Source organism: Oncorhynchus masou, chromosome 9 (assembly GCF_036934945.1).
Source record: "Oncorhynchus masou masou isolate Uvic2021 chromosome 9, UVic_Omas_1.1, whole genome shotgun sequence".
NCBI classification, from domain to species: Eukaryota; Metazoa; Chordata; class Actinopteri; order Salmoniformes; family Salmonidae; genus Oncorhynchus; species Oncorhynchus masou.
Window position 1 is genome coordinate 66,830,075 of NC_088220.1, and position 26,253 is coordinate 66,856,327.

A 26,253-nucleotide genomic window follows, 5' to 3' on the forward strand; every position below is an offset into this window, starting at 1 on the left:
AATGTGCAAAATATATGCATAAAGAAGATGTAATATACAAATTAATTATCCACATAGGCTAAATGTACAAAATTGCTTTATTCAATAAAAAAATATTGACAATTCTATAAGGGTCATTTACAGTATGTATACATTATTCTAATATAATATCAACGAAAATAACACAATTTTGAATCGAGCTATTCCCACCCCTTTAATAAAAATCGAAAGTTGGAACGACTGATTGGCATACAGACATACCCACACAGGTAACTTGCTATGGTTTAAAAATATGTTGCCTGGACCTTAAAGCCAATCAATGGCAACAAGGGGCGGAGAATGCGTTGGCCGTCAGGTTGGTAGGATAAGGGAAATAATATAGAGAGGGGGATCCAATCCGGTTTCAGCTCGTTTCTGTACGTAGGCCTACTGATGGGACATTTATGTTAGTTACAGTGTGTTCTGAAGGTACTGACTGAGTTACATCGAACACTTTCAGAAGCCTGCACTGAATGTTCAGTAACTGAGAAGGCTAATTTGTTATCTAGACAATACAAGTAAAGCAGCCATGCCGAAAAGAAGCAAAGTAAGTTGGATTGTGTACCTTAATTTAAACCTTATTTTACAATATAATTTAACACAGGAAGTGTTTTATAAATACCTGCAACAATTGCATGTACGCTAAAATATGCTTGATACAATGTAACACTTTTGCTCCAAAGTCTGAATGTGTCTTTGTGTGTCTGTCTTGTTGATATGGAAGTGGCGCCTTTTTACTTAGTGTGGTAGCATTTTCCATTCGATCTCACTTTCTCCTGTTAATAATCCGTACATAATAAACTATCACAGCTAGTGCTTTTTGTATAAGCAATCATCTAATTTAATTTGACGCGTATATTGGGTATTTCATTAATGTAAAGTAGTTTAAAAGCCTTCTCAGCAATGAGATCAGACAAAGGGGTGTAACCCAACAGCAATGTAAGTAAGCTACATGTTGCCATTGCAGAAATGCGGGCATGAACTATAGGATATTTTGTGAATATTGGAAGTGCTTTATATCGCCTACATAGTACGTTCACGTTTGTATTCAAATACTTTTAATAGCCCCGTTTTAATCCTAAAAAAACAGACGCTTGTGGCATCCTATATTATCACTTTGTGTCCTGTGTGCAGTAAAGCGTAGTGTAATGCGCGACACCCTATGGCATGGAAAGGTACAGTCTTTGGAGTGTCATGGCAGCCCTTGCAAATACGAAAGTCATCGACAACTCATCGTTATATATCACTTAAATGGGGTCATATATATATATTTTTTTAAGAAAAAGACCACCTGAATTATAGGTGGTCACGGTAATAAAAAAAATGTTTTGCTATTTGTTCGTGCGTATTTCCTGTCTTTGCTTCCCTAACAATGTTGCATTACATTGAATTTCTCTGGACATGCACGAAGGCGCATACGGGATCGTATAGGGGTGGTTCAGGGAATTATAGATATTACTAATGGCGGGAACATACAGTAGACTGGTTGACATGGCGTGTGGGTGGATGCCTCTGTGTGTTGCTAGTGGATTGAGGGGGCTGCTATTTGGCCTTTATGTTTACAGGCTACTAAAGCCTGACTATAACATACTGTTTTTACTTTCGCTCTCCCAGTAACTGGTACCACAAATGCTCTGTTTTTGCATCGTGACAATGGGAAAAGTCAAATGGCATAGTAATGTAAATACGTTAGCCTACCCTCCCCCACACAGTTTCAGATTACATAATCCTCGTTAATTTGGGGGTGGAGCGGCGGGGGTACAGCATGTGAGCCCATCCCCCTCTCCAAGCATTACACTCTCACTTCTCCCGGCAGCTCCCGATCCATGAATGTGGGATTGTTGTTCTTGGTATTTGCTAACATTTTATTTTCTCTCTCTCCCCACCCCCACAGGCAAGTAATGACACTGAAGTCGAGGTTAGTATTTCATGCTGTTATATTTGTTCATTATAAATAAATACTTTTTCTGCAATAACTGATATCTTTTTTGTTTTTCTCACCAGCCAAAAAGGCGATCCACGAGGTTGTCATCAGTAAGTTTACTTATATATCATAATATTTATATGTTGTATAGCCTGTTTATGATCTATTCGGTTAATAGATGCTATTGTCTATTTGTAATTGGACTAATTATTAAATATTAATTATTTTGCAGAAACCCGCTACTCCGGTTAAACCAGAGCCTAAGACAAAGGTAAAAACAAATGTTGTAGTTGTCAGCTTTTGCTGAAACCAAAAAGAACCCAATTATGTATCTCATGTTTGTCTGTTTTTTGTAGACACCAGTCAAGGCAGCAGCCAAGGCCAAAAAAGTAAAGGAGGTAGTAGAGAAGGTCAAGTCTGAGGAGAAGAAAGAAGCTCCGGAGGAAAAAACAGCATCGGCAGAAAATGGAGAGACCAAAGATGAGGAGGCAAGACTTGTTGGTTTAGTTTAAATTATACGATATGCCATGCCACTGATATATACAGCATTCAAAATCAGGAGTATTAGGTATTGCAAACAGGCCAACTATTATAATTGGCATTGACAGCTGTTTGTCCCCCACACACAAAAATATTGTGTAACCAACAAGACCTAAAATAACTCCTATAATATGAGACTTGTTGTTTTTTTTATCCTCCAGGAGGCAGCAGAAGAGGCAGATGCTGATGCAGATGAGCCTGAGAAAGAGGAGGATGAGGCAGAATAATAAGCTTACACTTTTGCCAGTGCTCCCCGTACCTCCTTTCTTGTACAATGCAGAGGAATATTTTTATCAACTATTTTCTTAAGAAAAGGCAGGTTGTGTAGTAGTAAGATTGTAGAAACACTTATTTCCCCCCCCGTTTATTTTTATTTTTTTACACCTCTGGAAGAAAAGTTATGGTCATTGTGTGTTTCCCTTTTCTTTTGTAGTCTGGGGCAGTTGTCAGGGGGAGGGGGGCAGGTTTGCAGCAATGACATGCAATCATGTCAATATCAGGAATTTGTTATTCAACTGGGAGAGCTTGTCTGACACTAACATTCCATAGGCTTTATGAGGGACAGTTTATTTAGCCTGTATTGTATGGGGGGGGGGTTATACACAATAATACTTGTTTCATTTTTGTTTATAATGGGTAGGCATGTGGTGACTGTTTAAGCTGTGCTCTATGAATATGAACTGTTTTATGAATCCACAGTTCTGATTCATCATCATCCTCCCTAGTACATGTACTGGATTTTCCGTCAGGCCTGTGCATTATGTTAAATGTTGTTTGACTCTGTTTGGTGATGGCATTGCAATAACATTTGATATGGCTGCTGTAAAACTAAGGTTTTTTCATAATTTCTATGCAGTATGTAATGGTACGTTGTGAGGAATGGGGATGGTTCATGTGTTTTTAGCCAAGCTAGTAACATGAAATGCATTACAGTGTTAAACATACTGGTTGTAGCTTCTCCTTTTGGGGATACTGATAAACATGACTGTAATTTCACTTAATCTTTCAAGTGAACATAGCAGCTGTAGCAAGATTTACATGTGGTTTTAGGATTTTATGTACAGTATTTCTCCTTTTTTTGTAGCTGTATCTGTGTTATGATTGATATAAGCGTGCCAATTTAATTAAATGGTTGTAATTTCTCTGTTTTCTCTGTTCTCTTATTGATCACAAGTGAAATAAAACCTGTATACGTGTGATATTCTAATTCACAGACACTTACTATGTATACATTGATTAAATACTCTGTAATATCTCTTATACCATATTGATGGAAATGTGTGATTGTTTTTTGGTGCTTGCCATATATTGAGCATATGTCTAATTCTATTAGGCCAGTGTAGCCATACACCACCTCAGGCTATTCGACAAGTAGCTGCATGACAATCACAATATTTCAGGGATTGTCAACTTGTGGCCCGAATTAGTCCCGTTATTGATTTTATCCCCGCCCCCAAGTTTTCAGAATAAATTCTCATAGCCTACAATGATCCGTTGTGCTTCTTGTGTAAATTTGCAGAGTGCACATTATTTATATTTATGTTCTGGTCCCCATCATCCGCGCAGAAAAAAAATTGTCCAAAAAAATTAGCTGAATCTAGTTAATGGCCCATTAACGATTTCAACCAATTAGCTACCTATTAATAACAGTTGTAACTACTCAGTTATACCTACTTATGAAGCTTTCATATCTGTTGCATATGTCATTCTTTTTTCAATACGATTTTTTTTAAAACTCAAATTACATTTGTTGTACCGTAAATACATAGCCTAGAATGGGTCGTGTCTTGAAGGGATGCCGCTAATAACTGACCTCAAAACTTTCATTTTAGCGTTTTAACTGACCTTATGACACGATCGTTATAAGGAGTGGACCAAGATGCAGCGTGGTATGTTTCAATCCTTTATTTTGGAATAGAAAACTTTAGACAACAAAACGAACAAACGAAACGTGAAGCTACTATAATGCTCACAGGCAACTATACATAGACAAGATCCCACAAAGCACAATGGGAAATGGCTACCTAAATATGATCCCCAATCAGAGACAACGATAAACAGCTGCCTCTGATTGGGAACCATACCAGGCCAACTTAGAAATATAATTCACCTAGATAACCCACCCTTAAATCACACCCCGACCTAACCAACATAGAGAATAAAAGCTTTCTGGTCAGGGCGTGACAGTATCCCCCCCCCCCCCAAAGGTGCGGACTCCGGCCACAAAACCTGACTCAATAGGGGATGGTCCGGGTGGGTATCTACCGTCGGGGGCGGCTCCGGTGCGGGGCGAAGTACCCACTCCGCTAGTGGACACGTCGTTGGAAGTACCGGACCGCGGGTCGTCGCCGGAGGAACCGGACCGTGGGTTGTCGCCGGAGGAACCGGGCCGCGGGTCGCTGCCGGAGGAGCCGGTCAGCGGGTCGTCGCCGGAGGCTCCAAACCGCCGACCGTCTCAGGAGGCTCCGGACCGCCGACGACTGTCGTCGGAGGTTCCGGACTGAAACGTCACCGGACGCTCTGGACTGTGGAGGCGCACTGGAGGCCTGATGCGTGGGACCGGTACAGGTGGCACCGGGCTGATGACACGCACTTCAGGGCGAATTTTGGAAACCCAAATTGGTCTACACGGACAAGTTCTGGCCTGGTTTAGATCTTATCTTGTCTCTGTGAATGGTTTGTCCTCCTACAAAGCAACTGTAAATTTCGGTGTTCCTCAAGGTTCCGTTTTAGGACATCTATTGTTTTCACTATATATTTTACCTCTTGGGGATGTCATTCGAAAACATCATGTTAACTTTAACTGCTATGCGGATGACACACAGCTGTACATTTCAATGAAACATGGTGAAGCCCCATAATTGCCCTAAATAGAAGCCTGTGTTTCAAACATAAGGAAGTGGATGACTGCAAACGTTCTACTTTTAAACTAGAACAAAACAGAGATGCTTGTTTTAGGTCCCAAGAAACAAAGAGATCATCTGTTGATTCTGACAATTAATCTTGATGGTTGTACAGTGGTCTCAAATACAGTGGGACAAGAAAGTATTTAGTCAGCCACCAATTGTGCAAGTTCTCCCACTTAAAAAGATGAGAGAGGCCTGTAATGTTCATCATAGGTACACTTCAACTATGACAGACAAAATGAGAAAAGAAAATCCAGAAAATCACATTGTAGGATTTTTAATTAATTTATTTGCAAATTATGATGAAAATTACAAGCCTCTGTCATCTTTTTAAGTGGGAGAACTTGCACAATTGGTGGTTGACTAAATACTTTTTTGCCCCACTGTAAAACTGTGAAGGACCTTGGCGTTACTCTGGACCTTAATAATCTTTCTTTTGACGAACATATCAAGACTGTTTCAAGGACAGCTTTTTTCAATCTACGTAACATTGCAAAAATCAGAAACTTTCTGTCCAAAGATGATGCAGAAAAATTAAACCATGCTTTTGTTACTTCTAGGTTAGACGACTGCAATGCTTTACTTTCCGGCTACCTGGATAAAGCACTAAATAAACTTCAGTTAGTGCTAAATACGGCTGCTAGAATCCTGACTAGAACCAAAAATGTTGATCATATTACTCCAGTGCTAGCCTCCCTACACTGGCTTTCTGTTAAGGCAAGAGCTGATTTCAAGGTTTTACTGCTAACCTCAAAGCATTACATGAGCTTGTTCCTACCTATCTTTCTGACTTGGTCCTGCCGTACATACCTATACGTATGGTACGGTCACACGATGCAGGCCTCCTAATTGTCCGTAGAATTTCTAAGCAAACAGCTGGAGGCAGGGCTTTACTGAAGACTCATCTCTTCAGTGGGTCATATGATTGAGTGTAGTCTGTCCCAGGAGTGTGAAGGTGAATGGAAAGGCTCTGGAACAACGAACTGTCCTTGCTGTCTCTGCCTGGCCGGTTCCCCCTCTCCACTGGGATTCTCTGCCTCTAACCCTATTACAGGGGCTGAGTCACTGGCTTACTGGTGCTCTTTCATGCCATCCCTAGGAGGGGTGCGTCACTTGAGTGGGTTGAGTCACTGACGTGATCTTCCTGACTGGGTTGACGCCCCCCCCTTTGGTTGTGCTGTGGCGGAGATCTTTGTGGGCTATACTCGGCCTTGTCTCAGGATGGTAAGTTGGTGGTTGAAGATATCCCTCTACTGGTGTGGGGGCTGTGCTTTGGCAAAGTGGGTGGGGTTATATCCTTCCTGTTTGGCCCTGTCCGGGGGTATCATCGGATGGGGCCACAGTTTCTCCTGACCCCTCCTGTCTCAGCCTCCAGTATTTAGGCTGCAGTAGTTTATGTGTTGGGGGTCTAGGGTCAGTTTGTTATATCTGGAGTACTTCTCCTGTCTTATCTGGTGTCCTGTGTAAATTTAAGTATGCTCTCTCTAATTCTCTCTTTCTTTCTCTCTCTCTGAGGACCTGAGCTATAGGACCATGCCTCAGGACTACCTGGCATGATGACTCCTTGCTGTCCCCAGTCCACTTGGCCGTGCTGCTGCTCCAGTTTCAACTGTTCTGCCTACAGCTATGGAACCCTGACCTGTTCACCCGACGTGCTACCTGTCCCAGACCTGCTGTTTTCAACTCTCTAGAGACAGCAGGAGCGGTAGAGATACTCCTAATGATCGGCTATAAAAAGACAACTGACATTTACTCCTGAGGTGCTGACTTGCTGCACCCTCAACAACTAATGTGATTATTATTATTTGACCATGCTGGTCATTTATGAACATTTGAACATCTTGGCCATGTTCTGTTATAATCTCCACCTGGCACAGCCAGAAGAGGACTGGCCACCCCTCATAGCCTGGTTCCTCTCTAGGTTTCTTCCTAGGTTTTGGCCTTTCTAGGAAGTTTTTCCCAGTGTTAGGAGTTTTATGAATAATGACTAAACAATATCTACATTTTAAATAGAACTATAACTAATGAAACTTATACTCTGTTTTATTATATCTGATTAATAATATTAATTCATAAGGGAGGGATTGTGGAGCATGAGACAGGGGGTAATTAAACAAAATAAATACCATTCCAGCAAGGTTGGAGAAGACTGGAATTGTGGGTTTTTAAGTAAGCAGAAAGGGTTGTTAACCTATGGTTGAACCGACTCAACTTAACTCTGGGATGTTTAGATAAGGCAGTGTGTGTTTTCTTAGGTTTTCCATTAGCTGAAACTATCTGCTGAATGGTGATGGATGAAAACTTTAAGTTTTATCTTGATTTAACTGTGTGTCTGGAGTGAGAGAGCGATGGGGTGGGAATAAACTTTAAACTTTTGTTGGGTCCTGGTTGATAGGAGGAAGAACATTTTATAACCTATGATGTCATATTTTGTATATAAACTATTGTTTGTGGTTAAATTGGAGCGCGCTCTGAGAATAAACTATTATCTAATTTTGATAAGACTGGTCTCCGTCTATTTTATGCAAATAAGAATCTTACATATTCTCATAAAATAGACTAAGTTAATTCAATTAATGAAAACATATTGGAATTATGAAATTACATTAACACCCAGCCACCGTGCTTCTACACCTGCATTGCTTGCTGTTTGGGGTTTTAGGCTGGGTTTCTGTACAGCACTTTGAGATATCAGCTGATGTACGAAGGGCTATATAAATAAATTATATAAATACATTTGATTTGAGTGTGGTGAGGAGGCACAGGACTGTGGAGGCGCACTAGAGACACAGTAGGTATGACCAGCACAGGTTATACTGGGCCGTGGAGGCGCACTGGAGGTCTGGAGCTTAGAGCTGGCTGTATAACAGTCAATATAACAGTATAACTTTAGACCGTCCCCTCGCTCATACCCGGGCGCGAACCAGGGACCCTCTGCACACATCAACAACTGACACCCACGAAGCATTGTTACCCATCGCTCCACAAAAGCCACAGCCCTTGCAGTGCAAGGGGAACAACTACTTCAAGGTCTCAGAGCAAGTGACATCACCGATTGAAACGCTATTTAGCGCGCACCACCGCTAACTAAGCTAGCCGTTTCACACCCGTTACACTCGGCGGTGGTCGTCACCGGCCTACTACCCGCCACTGATCCCTTTTTCATTTGTCTGTTTGTTTTGTCTTATTAGTTTCACCTGTGTTCTGTATGTGCTTAATGAGCTTCCTTATTTAAAGTATGTGTACCCACCGTTGTTTTGTGCAGGATTGTCTTTATGTTACGTGTGTGCGTTTTAGGTATAGGTGTGTATTTTCTGGACTTTGGCACCCTGTGTCTTGGGTAGTCACTTTTACTGTCCGGGTGGGCCCTGTGTTGTTGGGCTTTTCTAATTTTGTGTGCCTTATTAAAGAGCATTTTTTTCCCAGTGGAACTCTCTGTGCCTGACTCCTTCCTCACCCACCTAGTCCCGCGTGACAGGCTACCTAAATATGATCCCCAATCAGAGACAATGATAAACAGCTGCCTGTGATTGGGAACCATACTAGGCCAACATAGAAATATAATTCACCTAGATAACCCACCCTTAAATCACACCCGACCCAACCAACATAGAGAATAAAAACTCTCTATGGTCAGGGCGTGACACCTTTAACATAATTCTCCAAACCTGAGCGTAAATTGTCCTGACCTGCTACGAAAAGTCACTTCTGACATTAGCTGCATATCCCATCTAGTCAAGATCCCTCAAATGCAAGTGCAGGATAGACACCACATGGAGACTGAAAACAATATACAGTATTTACATGATGTAAGAAATGTGGGTATATCATGTCATGTCTCCAGACAAATGTCTAAAAATAAGTATTCCTGAAATTTTCATAGCACTAATATTTTGCCTACTTCAATTGAAGCCTAGGAGAACGCTTCCTGACGGAATGCATAGTGCCAACTGTAAAGTTTGGTGGAGTAGGAATAATGGTCTGTGGCTGTTTTTCATGGTTCAGGCTCGATCCGTTATTTCCAGTGAAGGGAAATCGTAACGCTACAGCATACAATGACATTCTAGACGATTCTGTGCTTCCAACTTTGTGGCAACAGTTTGGGGAAGGCTCTTTTCTGTTTCAGCGTGACAATGCCCCGTGCACAAAGCGAGGCACATACAGAAATAGTTTGTTGAGATCGGTGTGAAAGAACTTGACTGGTCTGCACAGAGCACTGACCTCAAACCCAACAAACGCCTTTGGGGTGAATTGGAACCCTGACTGCGAACATCAGAGCCCGACCTCACTAATGCCCTTGTGGCTGAATGGAAGCACACAGCAATGTTCCAAAACCTAGTGGAAAGCCTTCCCAGAAGAGTGGAGGCTGTTACAGCAGCAAAGGGGGGACCAACTCCATATGAATGCCCATGATTTCGGATTGAGATGTTCCACAAGCAGGTGTCCACATACTTTGTGTCATGTAGTGTATTTACATGATGTAAGACATGTGGGTCTATCATGCCATATCTCTAGACAAATGTCTAAAAATAAAAAGATAATATTCCTATTATTGTCATAGCACTAATATTTCGCCAACGCAATTGAAGCCTATCGTGCACTGCACAGGCTAATACTGCATTGTTCTCATCAGCATTGCATAGCATAGCCTACTTGTCTATATAAATGGATGCATGGATATGTTTCTTTATTTAGTTGAGATATTGAAACAAAAGCCTAAATAGTGTAGCTAAGTGAGTGTATCAAAGACAAATTGCATCGGGTAAAATAAAATGTGACAGATTGACATTTTTGTTTTGCCATCACATATGACGTCATCAACAAGACACTCGACCTTGTCGAAGACAACAACAATGCGTCTTTATACTATAGTTTCGCATATATACATAGCTTTATTTCGTTACATTGACCCAAAGCTTTCTAATGTATTCAAGTAGAATATCAGTTCATTTAGAGGGCGAGCTTCGCTTTGTCTTTGTTGTAGTCGAACAAAAAATAAAGAGTTGTTCCCCACCCCCTATTTCCTCTGCTGTGGCGGAAGTAACTCGTATTGCTGAGGCCTCATCCTTCCAATGGCGACTGAAAACAGGCTGATTAGAAAGCGGGAGCAACTGTGGAGGGGGTCAGAGCAGTGTAACCGAAATTAAATAAATATATCATACTCTCACTAGTCATAAAGTTAGTTTAAAATTGTAGACCCACCAAATCACGGCCGATTCAATGGCCAAAAGTCGGAATATTTCGCTCCTTGAATCAGGTAAGGCGAATATAGTTGCCTAATTCATTGCTTAAATTATATATAAATCTTGATTTAATTGATATCCAATTGTGCTCACTATTTTATTATATTCACTTACAGAGCTATATTACCTAATTTCACGTTTTCTAACAACGGGTCCATGTCAGAGCGCGGCTGAGGTAAATTGGCGTGCCTTATTGACATCATTTTTCTTACTATTCAAAATTGTTTGCGAAAAGTTAATGAAAGCAACACATTCGAAAAATCTATTTTTGTATCTATTGCAGGTTCTAGCGAGCGAACTAGAAGAATATCAGGTGTGTATTCCGGTAGCAGCGGCGTTCTGCCGTCGGTGTATGTAGCTACTAGCTATCCCGATTGGACTGGAACGTAGAACTTGTCTCACTCACGAGTTTTAATGCTTCCCTGACCGCTTCACTCGTTTGACATCACATGTTTTTACTAACTTAATTTCTGGCAGTATTTCTAGCATCTTGAGTGTTGTGATGTACACTAACAGGCACCTTTTTGGATAGCTTTTGCCTTGCAGATTAGACTGGCAAGGAAATGAACATCCAAGATCTTACGAAGATTTGGTAAGTCTATAATCTATAGATGTAAATTAAATGTCGAATATCTGTTATTGTTGAATGACAGCCACGTTGTGTCCATGCATAGGCCATTAACTCTTTGTTCTATTCAGCTTTATTCGTTGTTACATTCTTGTTACATAATAACCTGATTTAAACTTTTACCGGTATGTAGGATTACTTATTTTTGTATGTTTCGAAAGCTTAACGCTGTAGTATAGAAACACATTTAACACATTTAAATGTATCTGTTGTACTGCAGATAGGGTGGGGACTCTTTGGGTTCTGGCTACGTCAGGACACCACTGTTGACCAATCCACGTCCTAGAAAGGCTGTAGTTGCGTTATTTTCCTTGTGACCTGTGTTGTGATTCGTCGGTTGATGAATGTGTTTTACATAAAACGTTCTGCCCACAAAGAATACAAGCACACTGGTGGAATGAGATCCGATGTACATGAAGAACCCAAGTTATGTTAGTGATTCTTTTTTTACCCCCTAGAAAAATAAATGCAATTTTATTACAGTACCACTGGCTGACAGTCTATTAGACAGAAAGACTATGATGATCTAAATAATAATATATAGACAGTGTGGTTGCAGTACTGTAGTTTCACGATTCCTGGTGTCATTTGTATTTTTATTTTTTCATTTAGCAGACGCTCCAGAACGACTTAACCTATTCGGCTCGTGGATTTGAAACGGCGACCATTTCGGTTACTGGCCCAACGCACTTAACAGCTACCCAAATATAAATATACAAATGTTGTGATGGCTTGATTGAAGAAAGAACAAAGCATGCATAATGGTTTCACAATGAAAGCTAGATTAGTCATTCTGCTCATTATCAACACTATTTTTGATCCCATAGGTTGCAGCCAACAGACACATTGCACCTGACCATTTGCTGCAGATCTGTAAGAAGATTGGGCCGATTCTGGACAAAGAAGTGCCATGTGTTCCAGGCGTACATTCCCTACTGGGAACTGGGAGGCAGTCCTTACTCAGAACTTCAAAAGGTTCAAAGCTTTACATGCATCTTGATTGAGCGTGCATTCTAAATGTATACATCAGCAACTATTTGTTCTGAAATCGAATTGTGAAATGATTCAATTACTTATTTCTTTCCATCTCTTCCAGGTTACGGCAATGTTCGGAGGAAAGGCTCATCATTTGCTGCCCTGCACAGAGGGAGACCACCAGAGATGCCTTTGACCTACAAGGATCCTCCAAATCTAGGTGGGTATTCCCTGACACAGGATTGACACGTTCACACATTATTTTCTATTCATGCCGGTGCTGTAAATTCAACTTAACGCATTCTGTGTTGTTTTCTGTTAAAATTATTCTGTTATCATGTTTGAATCATAGTGTTTTGTCCTTCACAGTGGAGGTGTACAGAGGGAGGGAGCTAACAGGTACTCAACGGTTCAGCACTGTGAACCCTGTGAGCAACTATCAGCACATGCGGATGCACAGGAGGATTTTGGGTCATCTGTCTGCAGTCTACTGCATTGCTTTTGATCGGACCGGTCTCAGGATTTTCACCGTGAGTTTTGTCATCATAAAGATCATGTTCTTGGGGGAAATCATGTTAGGTGGTATACCTGAGGCTCATCACTTTATCTACCTTATCAAACCCTACTTTCAAGGGCTCGGACGACTGCTTGGTGAAGATATGGTCTTCGTTTGACGGGAGGCTTCACTCCACCCTGCGAGGACATTCTGCTGAGATCTCAGACCTGGCTGTCAGCTTTGAGAATACCTTGATGGCAGCTGGCAGCTGTGACAAAACCATCCGAGTGTGGTGCCTTCGTACCTGTGCCCCTATGGCTGTCCTACAGGGGCACAGTGGATCCATTACCTCCCTACAGGTAGGAGCTTCCATATTCCTCCAACACCCTTATTATGTTTCGATCGACTGTAATGTTAGCTGGGCAAATAGTATGTAAGCTAATGCTGTCCACAGTTTTGCAAATGTAGGACACCATGCAACAGTGCAATGCGTTAACTGCACACAGCACTTTTTAACTCATAATGTACATACTAAACCTGATTGCTTCAGCAGCTCACATTGGACTTCTAGTGTGATTTGCTGTCTGTACCGTAGACATTCCTCAGTATAGGGGATGTCTACATAAGTATCTGGAACAGCATTTAACTTTGAATTACATCTCTCTCAGTTCTCACCGTTTGCCAAGGGCTCAAAGAGATACCTGGTGTCCACTGGAACTGATGCAACAATCTGCTTTTGGCAGTGGGATGTCAATAACATCAATTTCAGGTGAGTTTCAACTACTGGTCATTTGATTTAGATAGTAATTGCATCCTGAAATCTGAAACATTTACACTCTGTTTATAAAGTGATCGCCCGCAGAAGTTTACAGAGCGACCCAGGCCGGGAGTTCAGATGGTGTGCTCATCATTCAGTCCAGGTAACGATGTCAAGATAGCAGTTTTGTGTAAAATAATGCTTTGGCTCATTAAATACATTTCTACAAATTGATCATACTATTACACTAACCATAGCTGATACGATTTTAACAGAAGTATTGAGTCAACTTTTTACCTCACCAACTGTTACAAGTTATTCTAACATGGGTATGTAAAGGCTTAACAAAACTGGGATAAATTGATAGTAGTTTTTTTGTTTTATAAAACATTTTAGGTGGTATGTTCTTAGCGACGGGAAGTACTGACGATGTCATCAGAATATATTACCTGGGAGGTGGGAACCCTGAAAAAATATCAGAGCTTCATGAACACACGGTAAGATCCTTTTGAAGAGCAGATAAACCATCACATAGCAGCGAAAAGCTGAACACAAGAAAATGAGTTCCTAAAACAAATAATCATAAAATCCATTGAAGCTTTAATTTACAACGAATACAAACAATGTTGATGTAATATTCTAATCATCATTGTTGTCAATATATGTTCTAATTTTTAGGACAAGGTCGACAGCATCCAATTTTGCCACTCAGGAGAAAGGTATGATCAATGTGATTAGTTGAAGCACTCACCTTAGCCCAACCGTTTTCATGAGGATCGCCTAGAGTCCATTGTCTTGGTTTGCCTCGTCTCGTAGGTTTGCGAGTGGCAGTCGAGATGGCACAGCACGCATCTGGAGGCTGACTCAGCGTCAGCAGTGGAGGAGCCTTCTTCTCAACATGAATGCCACTCTACCAGGGTAAGGAATGAACAGCTTGCCGGCACCATTACAAACACCTACACATGCTTGTATCTGTTTTTATCCTTTCATATCAACTTTCTCCGCAGCTCAGAACACGCAACCTGTGAGGAAAGCTTTTTCAAGCCCAAGGTCACCATGGTAGCGTGGGATCGCCATGACAACTCAGTAATCACAGCGGTCAACAACCATATCCTCAAAGTGTGGAACTCCTATACAGGCCAGCTGCTACATATCCTTAAAGTAGGAGCAACTGCATTGTCTTACATTCTATTTTCATGAACAGTGCTGTCTCACAAAGATAGCTGAGGACATGTTGTATCTATGACTACTAGTAGTGTAGATGAATTTCCATCCTTCAACTATTTGTATATAAATAACTGTTGAGGGATAGTCCTAGATTCTTTAGTCAGGAGGACAGTATAGTTCTACTGTTTTCCCCCTTGCAACTGCTTGTCACTGTAAGAATGCTTTTCAGGAGCATTTCCTCAAAACATTTTGTCCAGTGACTTGGCAAAATAGCATCAGACAGTGATTTGACCTGACAGCTGTGTGATGCTCTGTGCAGGGCCATGAGGCTGAGGTGTTTGTCCTGGAGCCGCACCCCTCAGATCCCAGGATCATGCTGTCTGCTGGCCACGACGGAAACGTCTTCATCTGGGACATCGTCCGGGGCACAAAGACACAGCACTACTTCAACATGGTGAGGAGGAGCCACGCACCATAGAAGACTTAACAGTAACATCCATTCTCTCCAACTATGACTGACTCCATCTTGGTTGCTCTGTCTGCCCTACAGATTGAGGGCCAGGGTCATGGTGCTGTCTTTGACTGCAAATTCACTCCCGACGGCCAGCGCTTTGCCTGCACAGACTCCCACGGTCATCTGGTCATTTTCGGCTTTGGGAGCTCCAAGCCATACGAGAAGGTAAGGCTGGAGCTCCTACTATATCTATGCATAGGAAAGAGTCATTTATTCAATGGTTTGAGGTTGACTGCCTGTCTGTCTTTGTCCAGCTTCCAGATCAGGTGTTTTTCCACACCGACTATCGGCCACTGATCCGGGATGCCAACGGCTTTGTTTTGGATGAGCAGACCCAGCAGGCACCCCACCTCATGCCCCCTCCCTTCCTGGTGGATGTGGATGGGAACCCCCACCCCCCTAGATACCAGCGGCTGGTCCCTGGGAGGGAGAACATTGCAGACGAACACCTGGTGCCTCAGCTGGGATATGTTGCCACAAGTATGTAAACTAGCATTTACGAGACAGTTGTAAGGCAATATGATCCTTTTGTTTATTGGACCAGTACAATCACACTAAAATAGCAGTTGGGCATGTGTGGATGGGTGGATTTTGTTTGACCAGTGCAACTACCATCTGTTTCTCTGAGAGTTTGTGAGTGGCTGGATGTGTTAATCTGTTTGAGAAAGTGGTTGTTACTTAAGACCCTGTTACTTAAGATTGTCCATGTTGTCCCCCTCAGGTGATGGCGAGGTGATGGAGCAGGTGATCAGTCAGCTGACTACAGACCACGAGGAGGCCACGGCCAGACGCAGCATTCTGGACGACACCATCAGGCAGCTGCAGGAGCAGCAGGACAGGCAAAGCAGACCAGGGACACTGGCCCCAGCCCCCAGCACCCCACGCAGAGGTACCGGAACACACCCATACTGTCAGTTCTACTAGCAGTATTGTGGGGTGGCGTGCAAGATAACATATTCCTAGCTCTTTTACTTTCTATAAGCTACCATTGCTCTGGGGCATGCTCAAAAACTTTGTATTCCTACATGTTAATGGTCAAGGACTCTATTGGAAATGGAAAATAATTTCTCATCCATTATGGTTGAATGAATGATTGGGTCCTGGACAAGCAGTGATGTTGTGTTCCCTTCTCTCCCACTCTGTTCCCAGCATCGGTGAATGAGCGAGGTGCAGCTGAGGTGCAGTCATCCCCTAACGTGGGTCTGCGGCGCAGTGGGCAGGTGGAGGGGGTGAGACAGATGCACCAGAATGCCCCTCGTAGCCAGATGGCCACGGAGAGGGACCTGCAGGCCTGGAGACGCAGGGTGGTGGTACCTGAGCTCTCATCCAGCAGTTACAGGTGAGACCGGCATCCCTCAAACAACAGGGGTAGATAATCTGTATAGTTGGTTATATAACACAAAGGATGTCATGTATATAAACAAGCCTACTCCTGAATGGTTCATCGCTAGAACATTATTCCTGAAATGCAAGTTTAAATTAAATGTGTAAATGATCTTAGTTACCAGGATGACTTCCGAATTACAAAAGGAGAGGAGGAGATTGCCTTATACAATGCAAAGAAACGCCGTGTGACATACGGCAGTTGTAGAGTAAGTAGACATATTTATTACTTTTAAAAATCATGACTGACCACAGGAATTTTTAAATGATACTGACGTCATACCTACATTTCTGCTTTGCTTCTGCCTCAGGATGATTCTGAAGATGAACTGCCTTGCATCAAACGAGCACAGTCCCGCAAAAAGCAAAAAGTCTTCCAGCAGAGCAGAGATGGAATTGTGGAGGAATTAATTGAGTTCTCCTGTGAGGAGGGAGAGGGGACCACAACATCAGAGGTACATTCTATGCTTTTGACGTGTCCGTTAGAGAATATCAAGCTATTTTGGAATATGGGTGAAAGAGGTCAATCTTGCCATCTCCTATCCCTCCTCTAGGACCACGAGATGGAGGGCAGTGAACTGGATTCATCCAATGAGGAAGAGGAATGGAAAAGTGACAGTTCAAGGTACAGATAAGCTCCTTGCTTCTCTTGATTCCTTGCAAGAGGTACATGACGTATGTCACATTGTTGTTTCCCTTGGTTTAATGCTAATATAACTTGCGTTTCCCATGACAGCCACTCGTCCAGTGAGTACTCTGACTGGACTGCAGACGCTGGGATTAACCTGCAGCCCTCCACTCCCGTGTCATCACGGAAACGAGTTCGCCGCCAGCTTAGCAGCTCGGAGGAGGAAGAGATCGAGGAGGAAGAGAAGCAGCAAAGCGAGGATGAGGAACGACCACCTCAGACTAGCAAGCAGAAATCCAAGAAGCCCAAGGTTAGCCACTGTACTAACCTGCATATTTTCTGTCAGTGCTTGCATCCTGTTATGGTATGACAAAAAGTACTTTCACACTTCTCTATTGAATATTAAATAAATCTTACGTAATTGTTCATTTGTATCACAGCGGCCTAAAGCCAAGCCGTCGATCAACAGAGAAGTCTCCAACGAGTTCAGACCCTCAACGTGGATCACTGATGTCATTCCCAGGAAGTCTCCCTTCGTTCCCCAGATGGGTGATGAGGTACGTGGCTCGGTCTGGACCATATGTCTCCCCTACTGTGTTGTGTGCATCTCTGATGTCTACATCAGAGGAGGCTTGTGGGAGGAGCTATAGGAATGGCTGGAATGGAACGGTGTCAAACAAATGGAAACCACATTTCCATTCTAGCAATTTCAATGAGCCGGTCCTCCTATAGCTCCTCCCACCAGCCTCCTCTGATCTAATTACGGTTACCGTCTCTCTCCCTCAGGTAATCTATTTCCGCCAGGGTCACGAGGCGTATGTGGAGGCGGTGAACAGGAACAACCTGTACCCCATTAACATGGAGAAACAGCCCTGGAGGAAGATGGAGCTGAGGGTAAGAACATATCCACTCTGCTCCATACTAGGAAACGGATGAATCTGTCTTCCACTGATGCGGTAGAAAACGGGCTAGTGTGTTGAGAGGGCCTGTGTTTAAAAGGACATTGTTGAAGAGTAACTTGACGCTCTCCTTCTCTCTACAGGACCAAGAATTTGTTAAAATAACTGGGATCAAGTATGAAGTGTGCCCTCCGACACTCTGCCGCCTGAAACTGACGCTCATTGACCACGGCACGCGCAAAATCACAGACAAATCATTTTATGTCAAGTAAGTGATGCAACCGCTTCAAAGTGTCTAACTTTAAAGATGAATGTACACAGATATTACCAGAGCCATTTGGTAACTTTGGACTTCTGTACGCCTCCCCTCAGGTATCATGACATGCCAGATGTGATTGACTTCCTCGTGCTTCGGCAGAGTTATGACGAAGCACGCAGTAGAGTCTGGCAGCCAAGTAAGTTAACAATACATCTCTCCTCAGGGGTCCCTCACACTACTCAAGGTCCAGTAACGGTATGAGATGAACAGGTCAACATTTCGATACAATGTTTTCTGCATTCCCCCACCTAAAATGGTAACATTCCTCACTGCAGATGACAGATTCCGGTCCGTAATAGATGATGCCTGGTGGTTTGGGATTATTGTTTGTCAGGAGCCATATCAGCCTGAATATCCAGACAGTCATTTCCAGTGCTTCAAAGTCCGGTGAGAATGTATTAAAGTGCTAGTATGATTGGGTCTGCAATGTTGGAAACCAGTCAAAATGGTCCCCAACGGTTGATGCTTCTAACCTGCTTGTCTTTGTTTTGTTGCCAGATGGGACAATGGCGAAACGGAGAAGCTAAGTCCTTGGGATGTGGAAGCTATTCCAGAGGATGGTAATTTTAACAGACTCTGTTGTAAATGGGACATTCTAGTACAGTATTTGGTAATGGACTATATGGCAACAATGGTGTGTGCTCTTCAGCCCAGCAACCTGAGTGTATAGGTGGAGGGGTTCCAGTGACAGCAGAGGAGATGAGAGAGGTCATGTATAAACCCCAGACAGGAGAGTGGGGTGAGAGGAGCAGAGATGACGAGTGTGAACGCATCATAGCAGGCATTGACCAACTCATCACTGTCGGTAAGCACCACTGCATTTTGGTACTACTTCCTCCTCAACAGACCCTTCATTGTATACCATTCCTAGATGGGCTAGTGAGGTTTTGAATTTAAAATGTTCTTTTCCTTCTCATTGACAGATATTGTAGCCCCATTCTCTGGCCCGGTGGACATAGTTCAATACCCAACTTACTGCACGGTGATAGCCTTCCCCACAGACCTGAGCACCATCAGACTGAGACTGTTGAGTAGGTTCTACAGGCGACTGTCCGCTGTAGTTTGGGATGCCAGATACATTGTGCACAATGCCCGGACCTTCAATGAGCCAAGGAGCAAGATAGCCCATTCAGCAAAACTTATCACAGATGTCCTGCTAAAGTTTATCAAGTGAGTTTTCCAAGTGTTATTGATCTCAAACTTTTATACAGATACATTTTTAACAACTTATGTTGCCTTTTAATTTTCTCAGTCGACCGAGCTGTACAGATATCATGGAGATCTACAATGCAATTGAAGACATGGACTACACGGATGATGAGGTAAATCAGGTTTTGATGTGGCAAGTCATTCAAACCTTGCTCTGAAATGTTTGGAATGAACTGATGTTGATTTGAATGTCTTTCCCAGGACCTGGAAGAGGCACCAGGCACCTCTTCTGGACACAGACTGTGCCAGGTAAGTCATGAAAGATTATGTAAAATCATCAATGAAAACATTCCCAGCCACTTCCCTCAGTTATCTTGTGTCTTCCTTCATCCCAGCGCTCTTCGGAGACGGTACCTGACCCAGACTCCTGGAAGGGGCAGTGCAAACGCCTGATGAACTATGTCTTTGAGTGTGAGGACTCTGAGCCCTTCAGGAAGCCTGTGGATCCTACCTCCTACCCAGTAAGAGAAGAGAGTTCTTCTGTAATAATGACTCTGGCTTTGACAGAACTGTTGATCGAATGGGACTCATGTCTGTTTGCAGGACTACCTTAGCATCATTGACACTCCCATGGACTTTGAAATGGTGAAGGGGACCCTTGAGGAGGACCGCTATGAAAACCCCATGGAGCTCTGCAAAGACACACTGCTGATATTTGCCAATGCTAAAGCCTTCACGCCAAACAAACGCTCAAAGGTATTCCAGCTCTTGCATTTCCAAACCATACAAGTTATTCCAGTGTAAAAAATCCTACCTTGATCAAAAACTTATTGAGTTGATTTTTCATTTACAATTTTACATTGATGACAATCCTGAACCTGACCTAATCTAGTGATTAGGACCTGATGCCAAATTGGTGTGCTCTACATATTTTTTTTTAATCTCCTATGTCCCCAGATCTACAGTATGACTTTGCGGCTCTCTGCATTCTTCGAAGAGCGAATCAGAACAATCATATCGCAATACAAAACTGCCGTCAAGAGCAGCGAGAAGCTCCGCCGCAGCCAGAGGTTCCGAAAGAAGCTTCAGCACCACGAGTCTGCTGCACCCAGCACTGACACCACAAGGTAGGCTTCATTTCTACTGCCCACGGACCTCATTGGGCTTAAGGAAATGTCCACATGACGTACAGCACTTCTAATTATATTGTTCTTTCCCTGCAGTCAAAAGAGGACTGCTCTAAAAACTCAGGAAAAGGTGGAAGCGGCGTCGACAACCAAATCTACCTCAGCCAAAGTGTCTGCTCCTGAGAGAACCAGGAGGAGGAGCCACAGCAGTGACAGCTCAGGCCACAGCTCTTCTGAAGCTTCCTCAAGGTCAGACTCTGAGATTTACAGTGAGTTATATATGAGTGACTCTGAAGAAGAGAAACGCCCGAGGTCCTCACAGCACCATCACAGCACAGAGACCAGGGGAACCATGGGAACCAGAAGAGTCACCAGGAACAATGGGGCAAAGAAGAAAAGTGAGTATTTCACACAAATCCGGCAGAAGGCAGCTAGCTCTTATTAGCTGTCCTTCTAATAAAATCCCTATTTTTGATGTTTTATTTCAGTTGCTGAGAGCGAGAGTGAGTCCTCCAATGAGCGGGAGGAGAGTGAGGACGGTGAGAAGTTGTCCAACTCAATGTCTCACCGATTCCCCAGCAGGTCCAGCACCAGGCTAACCAGGAACAATGCTGTTACCCATAGGAAGCATACCAAACGGCCAGGTAAACACCATCACACCACAGAGCAAGGAAAATGAGAGGTAACTAGAGCAGGGAGTAGAGAGCAGATAACTGTCCTTCTGGTCAAAGGTCTGTACAGAGCAGATATTTTTTTAAGTTATTATATGATTATTAGCCATTAAAATGTTGTTGCTGCACTGTGTCCAGAGAGGGGTTCCCAGATGAACGGTCATAGCAGAACATTTGGGCGAGAGAGGCGACGAGGGAACGACTCTGAGAGATCACCATCCCAGGGTACAGACACTTACCGGGATGAGGAGGAAAATGTGGGCCGCAGGACATTGAAAAGGAAGACTGCCAGGGCAGCCGTTAACAAGATGAAGCTTCTGGAAGCCTCTGAGGAAGACGATGGTTCAGCCTCTGAGGATGAGGACAAACATAGGCGGAAAAGCAGTCGCCATGCGACCCGACTCAGCAAACGCACTGCCGTGATCCAGAGCAGCTCTGAATCCGAGGATCAGTCATCAGCCTCAGGATCCGAGGATCCGTCATCAGCACAGAGTAAGCACACAGTCAGTTTAGACCGGTTTGGATCGACTTTTGTTTTCAAGGATCTACTGTACCAGAACTACAAAAGGGGGCATTCTTTGAGAACAAATTTCAACACTATTGGGTAACATTCTTTCTCTCACCTAGGTTCTAAAAAAGGCAAGGATTCATCGGGTGATTGGGAGAACAATGAGGACAGTATTGAGAGTGAAGCTTCATCCTCTCGTTGCCATCAGAATGGAGAGAGTAAGAACTCCAGCAGCCGCAGGACGACCAGACAAGCTGCAGTGACGGGGGGTAAGGGTAAGAGCTACAGGCATACTGTAGATGCTTTCACAGTCAAGGCTACTTTCTCTCTGCCTTTACTCCAATTGCATTCATTTGTTGCTGTAGTGTTAATGTTTCTATCTCTTTCAGATAATTTGTCTCATGTAAATGGCTACAGCACAAAACATCAACCGGCTGATAGTAACTCTGAGAAAGAGGATGAGGAGAGCTCTGATGGTGAAGAAGGGGAGGAGGAAGAAACTATTGTGTCTCAGAAGTCCTCCAGAAGCACTGCAACTGCTGCAGTGAGCAAAAGTAGAACTTGCATTACCAGTTATGTGGCAGAAGAGAAGTCTGGCTCCAGAAAGAGACAACACACAACACAAGACCACAATGCTCAAAAGCACCCTCACAAAAACGGGAGGAGGGTGGAGAAAGAACATCCTAAAGACTCTGAGAAAAATTGTAAGTTACCATCAAAAAGCCAAGAGCAAACATCTGCCTCAACCCACAAACAGGATGGCCCTGAATCAGAGGAACTCAGTGACACTCCAAAGAGATCAAGCTCTCGCAAGAAAATACTGAAATCTGAAGAGGAGGAAGATGGGGAGGAAGACGAAGCAGACAGCAACCATTCATACGATGAATCTGAGGTAGAATCCAATAAAAAAACTCCATTGCGAAACAAAAGGCAGAGTCGCAATGACTCTGCTTCAGAGAGCGAGGAGGAAGTTGTACCCAACAGGAGAGCAAGGAGGAAACTGCATGCTTCCTCAGAGGAAGAATCTGATGGGAAGGAGAAGCATAGCCCTAGCATGCGGCCTTGCCTTCGAGCCCAACCAAAAAAGAAATATATCAGTGAAGACTCTGAGGAGGACTTAAACTCTGAGATGCAAGGCAGTTGTAAGAATGGGAAGAGCAAAACTGTTTCACATAAAGGATATCAACGCAACCGAAGAAAAGCCTCCCCAGCTGCTACAAAACGACAGTCCTCTTCCAAAAGAAAACGCATTTACACCTCAGACTCCTCAGAGAACCCTGATGAAAAGAAACAGTGCATGCGCAAGGCTAAAGCTAAGAGCTACTGTGACAAGGACGAGAGGGAGGCAAAAAGATCCAACTCAAAACATCCCAAGAAGGAATCTCGATCCAAGTCAGAACCTGAGGACTGTAATAGTCAGGAAGATGCCTCTTCTCAAGGGTCAGAGGATGAGAAGGAGGTTGAGTGTCCGAGATGGAAGAGACGTTTGGAGCGACAGAAACGCAAGCGAAAAGAAAGCTGCAGCAGCAGTGCCCACAGTTCTGCCTCTGAAAGCGAAGAGGAGGAAGAGTCCTCTGCCTCTGAGAAGTCCTCTGCTAGCTCAGGTTCCCAGAACAGTACAAAGAGAAAAAGCCACAAGAGGTCAAGGTTCAGCGAAAAGGGTGCCGTCCGCCACTCTCGACAACGCAGGAGGGATGCATCTGAGGCAGACACCGACCAGTCGTACAACGAACCCCAGAGTGGAACACGTATCAAGACCCGAAACCGTGGCAAACGGACGGTGACATATCACGACAGCGAATGAAGGACTTGGCGCAGCAGGCTTAGCCAGAGCGAGACTAACTGGACACCTTGAAGACACTTGATCGCCACATTAAGGTAGTAGCACTGGAGCCCTTTCAAAAGGAAATGCTGTGAATCTGTTTCATTCAGGGATATTTATATTTTCTATGAAAAAATCATAATAAATGGAGAGAAAAAAAAGGTAAAAAATGTATGAATGCAAGCATTTGAAAAGCTGGTTTTCACAAGTGTGTGTGTGTGTATATATAGAGCAAACCACCTCCCATTCTGCTTTTGTGATTTGGCCAGCTAAATAACCGTTCGGGGGAGCATTGTCCGCTTGGGTGCTATCTTAATATACCTCTGTTTAATCAAGCATATTTTGCTGGTTTGCACTAAGAAACACACTGTAAAGAGGTATTTCATACACTAGTTTTGCATTAGGAACTCAGGGGTCAACTAAGTTTACCGTAGTCTCAGAAATGCAGTCTTGGGAGTTAGAGTAGGTAGGGATAAACATTTCCAGGATGGCGGATTCAGTCCAAGCACACTCGCTGAGACAACTAATCTTCTTCACCCTCCTTTTGACTTCAACACTCCTTTGTAAATCCACACGAATTATCCTTTAATGTATGGTGTGGTGACTTGTTGATATGAGCCAAAATGTACAACTTTGAATTCCTAGTTTTCCTCTGTTTTGTCTTCATTTTTTCATTGTTTATTTTGCAATATTTCGTTGTGTATTCTAGTCATTGATTGAGGTGTAAATATGAGATTGAGTGATGTGGTTTGGGGATCACTCTGTAGCAAACCATTGCTTATTTAAATTTGAGTATTCATTTTCCTTTTGTATGACATTACAATGCATTGTCTTGCCACATGTCACAAATTGGTACCCTTTTGCCAAGTACAGGAAACCAAAAAGTACTTATTGCAAAATACTGTGATTTCTCATATTGGGAAGACATTCTAGTGTTGTTCTGTATTATGTACGCTCAGTATTAAATTCCTTTTCTGAGATTTTTGCCAGTTGTGTGTGTGTGTGTGTGTGTGTGTGTGTGGGGGGGTCTTGAACTGCAATTGCATTGACATTTTTGCTTAATGTTTTTCATACTTTGATACAAACAGATTTCACAGGGAAAAGTTCCTGGTACTCAGTATGGTTGTGGAGTGCAAGAGGGCTGTTTTTTTCTGGTTAATAAAGACATCAATTCAAGGCTAATTTTGTATGTGTTATCAATTTCAGTGTGGGTCTCGAGACCACGTAATTAAGTGTCTCTGTCGGATAAATTTTGTACTGATACATTTGTGCTCAGTCTGACAGTGAGGACATGTAATTTCTTCCCGAGACCAGTTGAAAAGAGCAGAGTAAAGAAACAAATGATCAGCTTCCATTGTCACTGCATAAAACCGCTTTGCCTATACAATTCTGCCTTGAAACATTAATACAGTATCTTAACAGCATATTTATTATTATATACGTGTTTTTTTTTTTTGTTCGCAGTGGGAACCTAATACTAGTGCACTCATGTAGGAGAGTGCACTCTGTATAACACAGGCCCGTTGGTGTAGTGGAGTTTATACGCAAGTATAAACCGTATACCCACTTATTTTCAGTGGCTATTGCGTATACTTAAGGCATAAGGGGGTGTGGTATATGGCTAATATACCACAGTTTAGGGCTGTTCTTACGCACGACGCATCGCGATGTACCTGGATACCAATGTAATTGGAGCAGTAAAAATAAATGTTTTGTCATACCCGTGGTATACGTCTGATATACCTCAGCTGTCAGTCAATCAGCATTCAGGATTTGAACCACCCCGTTTATAATTACTTCTTAATCCCTGTAGCATACGAAATCGCAAAGCACGTGAACTCTATTCACATGCCCGCCGCGCACAGTTTCAGCGGAATATCATCTGCAGGCAGCCAGTGTGCAGCTCTCAACTGGTTTTGGCATGGAGCAGCTCACAGAAGAATGACATCGGTAGGGTAGGAAAGACGTTTCATCTACCAGTAAATGCTAAATAAGGCAACAATGGGTATGCAAACCAGCTATTGAAAAAGTTTAGTCCAAAGTGTTGGTTCGGGTCTGGGTGGACAGAGGCCCACCCACTGGGGAGCAATGCCCTGACAGGCCCACCCAATCAGATTTATGTGGTTTAACATTGTTGTGTACTTAGACCAACACATTTTTGTATTTTTTTATATTTTAAAAAGTGTGCTTTTGAGAGTGAAAGTCTGAGAAATCTATAGGAAAACTAAATTAAAAAAAATAATAGGAAAACAGGATTTTTTCATACAGGTTGCTTTTCCTTCACTTGGTGGCCGCAGGGGAACTTTGGCTAAATCTGAGTATACCCACTTCTTCAGGCTCCACTACACAACTGCATAGAGCCAATGGAAAGACAGCAGTCACATACAGCATGATGTTAAAAGTTAAGCAATCCATAAACTCAGACATACTAAGCCAGTAGGTCCCAATCATAAGAATACAAAACACAACCATTAAGCATTTCCCAATTGAAATGTACAACTATTACTTCCCATTGTAAAAAAAAAATTAAGTTTAGCACACAAAGTAACTGTTGAAAGTGGATCTGACAGCATTAATTT

At 43.0% G+C, this 26,253-nt stretch overlaps 2 protein-coding genes across 3 annotated transcripts; both read left to right on the forward strand.

Annotated features, from left to right (window-relative positions):
- Positions 1 to 366: 366 nt before the first annotated feature.
- On the forward strand, positions 367 to 3,624 carry LOC135546515 (high mobility group nucleosome-binding domain-containing protein 3-like). The gene is made up of 6 exons (XM_064975005.1): positions 367 to 565; positions 1,913 to 1,936; positions 2,023 to 2,052; positions 2,175 to 2,213; positions 2,299 to 2,430; positions 2,644 to 3,624. The coding sequence occupies exons 1-6, from the start codon at positions 548 to 550 to the stop codon at positions 2,707 to 2,709; spliced, it is 309 nt and encodes a 102-aa protein (XP_064831077.1). The 5' UTR covers positions 367 to 547; the 3' UTR covers positions 2,710 to 3,624.
- A 6,804-nt stretch (positions 3,625 to 10,428) lies between these two features.
- LOC135546517 (bromodomain and WD repeat-containing protein 3-like) lies at positions 10,429 to 24,856 on the forward strand. 2 transcript variants are annotated; one of them, XM_064975006.1, is made up of 41 exons: positions 10,429 to 10,645; positions 10,748 to 10,806; positions 10,915 to 10,944; positions 11,164 to 11,223; positions 12,087 to 12,234; positions 12,356 to 12,454; positions 12,604 to 12,764; positions 12,868 to 13,089; positions 13,399 to 13,499; positions 13,580 to 13,650; positions 13,884 to 13,984; positions 14,166 to 14,206; positions 14,304 to 14,405; positions 14,495 to 14,648; positions 14,974 to 15,108; positions 15,205 to 15,333; positions 15,423 to 15,648; positions 15,890 to 16,057; positions 16,318 to 16,507; positions 16,670 to 16,760; positions 16,863 to 17,006; positions 17,106 to 17,176; positions 17,288 to 17,489; positions 17,620 to 17,736; positions 17,966 to 18,073; positions 18,222 to 18,346; positions 18,451 to 18,533; positions 18,673 to 18,784; positions 18,896 to 18,957; positions 19,047 to 19,202; positions 19,321 to 19,567; positions 19,650 to 19,719; positions 19,808 to 19,855; positions 19,942 to 20,067; positions 20,150 to 20,302; positions 20,504 to 20,673; positions 20,770 to 21,071; positions 21,162 to 21,317; positions 21,483 to 21,836; positions 21,972 to 22,127; positions 22,242 to 24,856. In XM_064975006.1, exons 1-41 carry the CDS (start codon positions 10,609 to 10,611, stop codon positions 23,654 to 23,656), a joined length of 6,702 nt encoding a protein of 2,233 aa, XP_064831078.1. In that variant the 5' UTR covers positions 10,429 to 10,608; the 3' UTR covers positions 23,657 to 24,856. The 2 variants fall into 2 exon arrangements, with proteins under 2 accessions (XP_064831078.1, XP_064831079.1); XM_064975007.1 differs by having other exon boundaries at positions 21,972 to 22,121.
- Positions 24,857 to 26,253: the final 1,397 nt, after the last annotated feature.